Here is a 10,000-nt window from a genome sequence, read left to right on the forward strand (position 1 = left end):
ATATACTGTCTACTGTATTTTTTTCTCAGCCACCAAGGGGTCGATGTGTTAGCCCTATTAACCACGCCTGATTTTGTATAATGCTATAGGTACCGATACTGTCATTCTTATTATTCAGTTTTTTTTTTTAATGTTATTCAGATACCAATACCAGTAAAAGTTATAAAATAATATAAAAGATTCTTTCCAAAAAGCCGAGGAAAAGGCCAAACAGGTGACGTAGGTTCTACTAATAACTGACTCTTTGGTGATAAAGCACTTATGGAAGTCACTCTGTGTAGTTACAATTAATACGCTCAGATTATAGTATTGTGCCAGCTCTCGTCAGTAAGTTAATATTTTACTGGCAACTTTTTATAGATTGCAGACCCTCCTGGAGAGAAGAGAAGAGGATGTTAAATTTTTGCCAAAGCTTTTGGATATGGTACTGGAAGAAGGTTACCCAGAATGCATTTTAGAATGCTATTTAAATTGATAGCATGGATTTTCATATCCTTGCTTTAGCTACCTTAAATTTAGCTCACAGAAAATGTGTAGAGGAATTCAGTGATGTGCTTTGTAGGGTGCGCTGCATGTTATCAATACATTTGCTTTGGTAAATTAGAAAAGAGAGCTCTTTATATCTGTTGATCATAAATAAGCACTGGTCATTTCCCAGGATAGAACCACATCAAGCTATGCTGTAAATATGTCCTTCATGTTTTGGCTAAAGACAACAAACTTCACTTTTGTAGATAGAGCCCAGACTAGTTCCTTATTTCATGATAAAATGCTAGGCATCTTGCCATGATATATATGCTGAAAGTTAATGTCTCAGCTAAACAATAAAGTTTAGGGGCTACTGCATGGCTGGTCTTGACTCTGTACTTCGATATATGACATAAGTGACTGATTGTGACATTATCTAAATGTTCTGCAGATCATTTCTTTTACTTGTTTGCTTTTATGTATTACTGTCTCCTTAGCTTTTCTATATTTCATAGTTCTATTCTGGAGAATTACCCAAATAATTATATTAAGTCAATTTCTAGAATCAGTGTGCATCCTGAAATGTATTGAATTTTCTGTCAGTAGTTTCCTCACGATGTGTAGTCTACATTTAGGGTTGTCTGTACATTGTAGCATTTGTGCAGTTATAGTTGTTTTAGCCAATAGATAGCAGTAGGAACAATACAAGACCAGATAGGAAGGAGGGCAAGGAGGTATGGAGGGGTTAGATTATGCAGTATTTATGTATTTGGTCATTGTTAAATGAATAAATACATAAATGCTGCATAAATACAAAAATACCTTAAAATTCATTAAATCCTAAAATCCCTTTACTTTTCATACTTTTATAAGGAAAAACATGAGGAATGCAGATGCACAGCTGACAATTACTCATATTCAGAAACCTCACCTATTTGGTAGTGGTCTGGAAAAGCAGACCTCCACTGGGGTAGCAGTGGACCCTGTTTTTTCTTAATAACTCTGATGCAAAGATATCTCAACAGTAATTGGCTGCAATGCTCAGTAGCAATTGTCTGCAATGGCAGGCAGTTTGACAGTAACTAGTTGCATTGTGAGGCAGCATGACAATATTTGGCTATGTGACATGAGACAGTGTGCGGTAATTGGCTGATGGGTGTGAGATGCTGGAACTTCAGATCTAACTATTCCAAGAAACTCTCCATTAAAGATGTTTGAAGTTTGTCTGACTATGAGTGAATGACTAAAATCAATATGTTGCAAATGACAGTATGATGGTGGTAAGTAGTGTGGAGTTATTTCCTTAATTGAAATCTACAGTGAGCTCTCCAAGCTTTATCTTGGCAAAGTATTGTCTGTGTGGTGTAATATTTTTGGCCTCAGAGAACACAGTAGGGAGACTAACTGGAGTGTTCAAAAGATGTCCTGTAATTTTGCTTGATTGTAATTGATGTTTTTGAGTCCAGTAAACAAGAAGAGACAGTGACATATAATGTTGGTTGTAATTCTTATCTGATTTGGGATCAAAGCCTACCTCATTGCCAATGGGGGACTGAACAGTAGTTCTTATATTCTATGTTATAATGAATTATTTTTGCTGAAGATGAACTAGCATTCAGCATATACTTTACTTGATGTCTCTTACACATCAACTGAAAATAACATGTTTTCATGTTAAAATTTCTTGTTATTCAGAGGATGTCTTGAAGTGAAAATTGGGAATGAAATTCAATTCTTATATTTGAATTTGAAAAAGATTTTAACCTTGGAGTGTACTGTAAATGTTTTTTTGATTGATTCTTTTAAAAGAGAAGAATATAGCCCTTTTCATTAACCCAGTGCCACTGGGGAAAATGAATAAAAAAATGGGGAAAATACTGTGCTCATTTTTTATATATTTGTGAAATGTCTCTGCACATAGATGGTTCTGCTAGTGCTTAGCCAGAAAGGAGTCCATTAGTAGACCTTCTGACCTTACCTGATTTCACCTTTCCTTGAATTGGCGGGAAAAACGTATTTTTTACTAATTCCATGAATATTGATGTTGTTATTTTTATTATAAACGTTATAATTAATATAATGTTATAAACATTAGTAACAGCAAAATAAGATAATGTGAAATATTTCATAAATCAAAGAAAAGGGTAAACAGGAGAGACAGGCAGTACTCGGAATTGGCTCATTGGTGACTTAGTACAAGTGTAGCCGTCAATGTGTAAAAACAATTAAACAAGTAAACTCACAGTGGGCATGGTTAAGAAAATGGAGGCTGATGAAATTTGTTATCCAAATGAAATTTCAAAAAAAGGCACATCCTTGGAAAAGGCCATTTTACCAACACTTACAATATACCACATTTCACCTTTATTATGCAGTGTTTAATAGGAAATACAAGTCAGCAAATACCAGAGATGACAAATATACAACGTTGTCACCATGTGGGATATACTCTAAGTATTCCTGCCATTGTCAGAATAATGCTTGGGAAATTTTAAGATCTGGGTGAAATGTTAGATACTGATTGTTGTCGACTCTCTTTTCCTTCAAATGTTCTTGGATAGCATATCCAAAGAGTCTCATAGGTTGTGGGCACTGCCTTTTGCCATTCTGATAATGCCATACTGCTATTGGTTGGAGTGGTAGTTGCACATTGGTTATGATTATTATTGGTTATGATTATTATTATACTTTTTGTTGATGATAAAGAACATATCAAGCACCTCAATCATCTGCTCCATATCCAGAGTATTGCTCAAATGCTTACCGAGTTTGATATTTACAAAGTGATTAGATGTGATATTATACCTTGAGTACTCAGTATTCTGGTGATCAAAACCTCTTCATGGTATTACTTTATTAAAATGATAAATATTAAGAAAACTACTACTGGCCTCTAGTAAACCACCTTCAGAATTCACCCTTCCTGCCAATCTTATGCACATTATGGTCCACTTTTACAGGTAAATAGATGCTACAGATAGTCAGCATGGCTACTGATTAGGGAAAATTTGGCTGAGGGCTGGGGTGACAGGGACTTGCCATCATGAGAATTTTTGCTAAAAGCCAGGGTGATGAGAATGACTCACCATGAGCAGTGCACAAAGCTCATGGAGGGTGATTAGGCATATTTAGCATTTAGGAAGGGACCATTGCATTATTTCCATTGATAAATGAGTGTGGAGTGTACCATCAGTGAGGCATGACTGAAAGAGTGTAGGCTCCAGGGAAAATGCAATTTCCATGCTCAGTATCCTGCCTTCCATGATTGGTACAGGGAGTACTACAGAAAAAAAAGAAAACAAGAAAAGAAATAGCAATGTTACTTATTGTTATTATTATTGCACTGAGATATGAACAACCTAGGGAGATGATATGGAGTCTGTGCAAGGAATTATTATCATCTGGATAAAACAAATCAAATGACAAATATAGATATTGGGAAAATGCAAAAAAGCTAAATATATTTTTGCAGAAAAAGAGAAAATAACATTACAAAGGGAAGGAAACGAATCTTGTCACTACACACGAGTGTTCTTGTGTGCCCAGCCTACAATCTTCTAAAGTAAGATTAATGCCTGTATTTTGGGCCACGTGCAAGCAGTGAAGCATCACCAATATAACTCTTTACAATCCATGGGCAGATGTCTGACATATAAGTGCTTCTTAGCATATTTTGATGAAAACCTTCTTTTTTTTGTAGAAAATATTTTGGTGTTTGGCAACAATTCACAATATGTAGGTTTACATCATAGCTTTGCAATTATTGCTAATTTCTTTGTTATATGAAGGAGAAAGAGTTGGTGGGCCCTCTTTTCTTTATTTATGCCTTAATTTTGTTGATAATAATTTAGTGTACAGAATACATTAATTCCAAGAATGAACTACCACCTCACTTGGCTATTCTTTTAAACCAGGAAATTTGCACATTTTTGTAAGATTTGTTTCCAAAACACTTTATGGAGAATACTCCAGCTTTTAGAATAGATTGAAAGTGAGAAGTAGGTACCACATTGCTTCCAAGAAGCTTAAATATATTTATGTATATATACATGTATATATATATGTGTGTATATGTGTATATATGTATATATATGTATATATATATGTATCTATGTATATATATGTATATATGTATATATATGTATATGTATACATATGTATATGTATACATATGTATATATATGTATATGTATATATGTATATATATATATATATATATATATATATATATATATATATATATATATATATATATACATACGTATATATGTATATATCTGTATATGTATATGTATCTGTATATGTTTATGTATGTATATGTATATAATATATATATATATATATATATATATATATATATATATATATATATACATACACACACACTTTTTTATTTTTTAATCTCAATCAGTTTGCCTTAGATGCATACACAAAAATACTTTGTTGTCCAGAACACAACAGTCAGAGATTGGAACAGAAATATAGAATAGGGTCACTCTTAGTTCCTTCAGCAGAAATTTTCAAACACTAGTATTTGATAGCATGAATAATGCTTTTGGACTGGTATATGCAGCAGTAGTGATTAACAGCTGTGTGTTATGGTTTTGTTATTATTATTTTTTGAAGTGATTTTTAACTCCATTTTTTCATAAAGTTCACTACCACCACAACTATTACCACCATAACTGAACCTCTACCTTCACCACCATTTATTACTCTTACCATTACGATTTATTACTGTTCGTTTGTATTGTTATTATGATCAATGTTTATTTAGTTATTATTATTATTACTATTTATTATTATTACTATTTATTATTATTACTGTTTATTGTTATTACTATTTATTATTATTACTGTTTATCATTATTACTATTTATTGTTGTGATTACTATTTATTAATATGATTGCTCTTCATAATTATAATTGATATTTATTGTTATTAAGATTTATTATTATTATGTATTATTATAATTATTACAGTTTATTATAATTATTTATATTTATTATAATTGTTTTTACTCATTGTAATTATTACTGTTTATTATTATTAATACTTATTATTATTTCTACTATTTGTTATTATTGCTTTTTATTACAATTACTATGTATTACTATTACTATTTGTTATTGTTATTACTGTTTATAATTACTATTACTACTACTATTACTATTTATTACTGTTACTATTTATTACCATTACTATTTATTACCATTACTATTTATTACTATTACTATTTATTATTACTATTTATCATCGTCATCATCATCACCATCACTCAAAGGGGTGGTGGTATTGACCGATTTCTCATCTTCGTGGTGCAGACACACAGAAAGATATAAAGTAGACAAACGCCTTTTGTATTGTGCAGTTTCCTCTGCTGCCTGCAACTCCGGGTAATTGATTAAAAGGAAAAGTCACTGTAAACTTCTCTGAGACAGTATTGGCAGATGAATCAACACAACCTTCCTGTTGTTCTTTTTTGCATAACCATGAGGCAAAATATGTAAACACTTGCATTCTGAATCAGATATGACCATATATCATAGAAATGTCGTGATGTAGATATGTTTATGTAGTTTTTGTTTTCTTTATTATTATCATTAGTAGTCATATTATTATCATGTTTATTATGAACGGGGAAGAGGGATAGAAGGCAAGAGGTGAGCAGATGAAATTCATATTGAGAGAGGAAAAGCTAGTTTTTCCTTCTTTCATTTTATTCTTTTTGTTATTTTGTTACCTTGTTTATTTTACATCATCTCCTGTCTTACTGTCTATAGATTTCAAAATAAATGATAAATTTTTGGTCAGAATGTTTTTATACTCATTACTGATAGAGAATGTCTGTCAACATGTATATATTGTTTCTTATATATATTTTCTCCTTTTCTTCAGATTATGACATGATAAGGTGAAAAGATGTCTCCCCTGATAGATGTTACAAACACTGCTGTGGGCCTGCAGGTGGAGTCAAGCACTAAGAGAAGTGTAAAACAACAGAGGGATTGTGCAAGAGGGCCAGATGTTAACCAGCAAAGCAAGGTCAACAAGAGAGGATTGCCAGAGAGAGTCAAGGCAAAGGATGAAGCTGTGGCAATAAGAAAGTGCAATACTTGGATGGGTGGCCCAGCAGGTGATATGGCTGGGGGTGCAGCAGGTTGCCTGGCCGCATTCTCGTCCACTAGCCAGTGTCCAGCTGAGGTAGGTCTACCACGTGTTCCTCCACTCCCTCAATCAGCTGATGCATTGTTGTCACAGGCAGTGCAAGCACTCAGTCTGTCACCTCCCAGTAGCAAGACGAGGACCCGTGCACACAGAAGACTCAGCAGACACAGGGCTACAAGCCAACAGGAACATGATGAACAAGCTTCAGATAATGTAGTGTTGAATTGTAGTAATAGTGGTCTTCCAGAGAATTCACAAGAGAGCACTGGCATAACTACCCCAAAGCAGTGCGGAGCATGTGGACTCGAGTTCACATCCACGCCCGTCCTGACACAACATTTGGTCCGTCATGTTTATGATGGGCTATATGCAGCGCAGTGGCTAACTCAGGCAATGGGCCTAGTGTCCAACAACAGGCAGTTGGGGGAAGGGCCTAGCCAGTCCATTTCCTCAGAGGACACTGGGGAACACAATGCAAGTCAGGTCCCACAGCAATACAGCCAAACATCTGCCACAGGGCATTGAAGTGTGAGGGGGTGTTCTTTCGAAGTAATAGCCATGGTCTGTGGGTGTGTTTGGCCAGTTTGAATCAGGGTTTTCTTTTTACTCTTTTTTATTTTTTAAATAATTATCAGTTTTATATATTCATGTGTGGAAGTGAATTAGATAATATTTTTGTAGAGGTTGCAATTCTTTTTTCCGATTATGAATTGCTACATTCTACAGAAAGTTCATTTTAAATACATTCTGTTTTCTTCATTCCAAGCAAAGGCCAGATACTTGCATTTCTATGTTTAAATGCTAGATGTTACAATTAAGTGCAATACATGAACTACGTAATGTGTTTGTTAAAAGTTACTGAAATGTATGAAAAAATACATACTTTTAGTTAATGATTTTTATTGCCTAACATTGTGTTTATTATTGGTAGTAATGTTGTTTAATTTTTCAGTTGTAACAATAAGACCCCATGTATATCTGTATCCTAGTCTTGATTCAGCTATTTATACTTGTTACTTTTAAAATTGTTAGTAGTTCCTTATCTAATATTTATGTTTTGTGGTGTAAGATATTTTTAACTTCCAGCCGCACTCCACCAGCTGTATTTGTGAATGTAGTGAGAGAAAAAATAAATCATTAAGTATTGTGCTCCATTAAAGTTGTAAGCATATGATTCATTCACTCTATACTTGTGAAGTGTGGCTTCAGACTTAAAATCTATTCCTCTGTGTTGCATCGTCAACCCCTTTTCAGTAAACATCAGCAGGATGTTGAAAGACCTTTAACGATGAAATGGTAATTTTATTTTGTGCCAGTCTTACTTTTAGCTGTGGTTTATTTCCTTTTTAATTCACTGCGAGTGAGCCTATACCTTGCATTAGTTGTAAGAGGAGTGGTACCAGGGCACATAACCTGTTTATGGAGAGTGCTGCCACTTGTGTCTTTTTTATTTTATTTTTTTTAACAGAAAGTTGGAAACTATAATGTGAATGTATTATTATTATTATTATTATTATTATTATTATTATTATTATTATTATTATTATTATTATTATTATTATTATTTTGTTTTTTAGGAGTGGAGCAATATGAGATGTAGCCAGCATCTGTTGATAGATATTTTTTCAGCTCTATATCATTCCAAGCTATACAATCCTATCTACTAGGATTCAGATGTGTAATTTTATTGAACTGGACATATTGTGTTGCAATGTTATATGTTTTACACCCATGATTTGTATTAACAGGGCTTGCAATGATTCTGTTGATTGAAACCAAGCCTTAAATGTTATCAACATTGCTCAAATGTGAAAGTTTTTTTTTTTTTTATAGTAAATAACCACTTGGAAGTACTAACTACTACTGGTATGAATGTGATAGATGGATACGAGTTGTAACTACCATTTCTTATTTATTTACTTCGGGACGTGAATTTTTCTTTTTGTTTGGCTTGAAAATGTAATACCAAAGCCGCCATCTGGATTCAGTTGTATCCATGGAATGTAAGATTTTTTTTTTTTTTTTAAATTATTATTATTATTTATTTTTTTTTCAAAATGGATGCTTGTTTTTTTTTCATTTACTATTCTTCTCTCCCACCCCATTTTTTTCTCTCTGCTTTAGTTTAGTCTCTTGTGCTTTCATGTTTGTTAGTATGTTATTGGTAGGTACTAACCAAAGAACTAACTTGCATGTTCCCGTCTTGAGAAACCTCAGTTCAGTCTAGTACAAACATTGTGAATCATTTACTTATTGCATCAACTTGCTGTTGGATTTCTTTTAAAATTAGACTTTTAAACCTTTGTGTTATCAGCATAGAAATTGTTTTCATAACTAAGAAATAGTGAAGAACTAAAAAATTTAAACTATGCTCATGATGTAGAAATTATGTATTTAGTAACTGACAGTAATACCAACTGTGTTCGTTAATTTTGACTATGAAAAGGCCAAGCAGTACTCCTGTAAAATTAATACTTGAATGAAAATAACTTGCTACTCTGATAGTACAACTTTTGGTAATTCATACCTTTATAGATGATCCACTGTCACGGGTAAGGTAATATGACTGGCCCCACCTCTCTCCTCTCGTCTCCTCTCCTCTCACACTTTTATTTATATACTGTGTAATAGTCATCTCTGTTCTGCCCTTATCAACCATAGCATACAGTATGCTAAGAATTACTGTACTTGTGCATGTATGTCTAATAATACCTTCGTTAATTGAGAGAGACAGAGAGAGATTAATTAACAATGTCTTGTATATTATAGTTGAACATTCAGTAAGTGAATATCCCTCCCCCTCATTATCAATGACTAACTGTTGGCCAGTCAAACTTCACCTTAAAAAAGAACTTGCAGGTGTAAATCAGTGGCTCTGCAGGAAATTGTTGAATTTAAATTGGCTTATGCTGATGTCTTTTGAAAGAGTGTATCTTGTCAAGATGAATATCACCAGCATATGTAGTAATATTCAATATTATATCCTGTGTGTCAGTCTGTACAGACAATGATTACCTATTTGAGAATGATTAAGTATAATACTGTGTTAATCATCAGTTTTATGGTGAATTTCAGTTTTTTTAGAGGCATTAATTGTTCATCAGGGTAAACCTTGTTGAAAGAAAAAAGAGCAGCATAATTTTTTACAAATTATGTTTAATGTCTATTTCACATTTGTTGAAAAAAATTGTATAAAGCAGATTGAGATCCATCATCAAACAGCTCTGTTGTGCTCTGAACTTCATGCATTAATAAACTTCTCCATATTGGTATTTTTCAACACTGACATTAGAGGTCAGGTTACTAGTACAAAACTACCACCTGTTTGTGTATGCACTTTGATTAATAAATTTGTCATTTGTA

General features: G+C 33.1%; 1 protein-coding gene across 1 annotated transcript in view; it reads left to right on the forward strand.

The window, feature by feature from the left end:
• LOC125042999 overlaps window positions 1–10,000 on the forward strand; it is an 11,132-nt gene extending 1,132 nt beyond the window's left edge. Inside the window, exon 2 of the mRNA XM_047638919.1 lies at window positions 6,368–10,000. Coding sequence (XP_047494875.1) covers window positions 6,392–7,162 — 771 coding nt within the window. The 5' untranslated portion in view covers window positions 6,368–6,391 and the 3' untranslated portion in view covers window positions 7,163–10,000. The remainder of the gene's footprint in view (window positions 1–6,367) is intronic.

This window comes from Penaeus chinensis, chromosome 33 (genome assembly GCF_019202785.1).
Source record: "Penaeus chinensis breed Huanghai No. 1 chromosome 33, ASM1920278v2, whole genome shotgun sequence".
Lineage (NCBI taxonomy): Eukaryota > Metazoa > Arthropoda > Malacostraca > Decapoda > Penaeidae > Penaeus > Penaeus chinensis.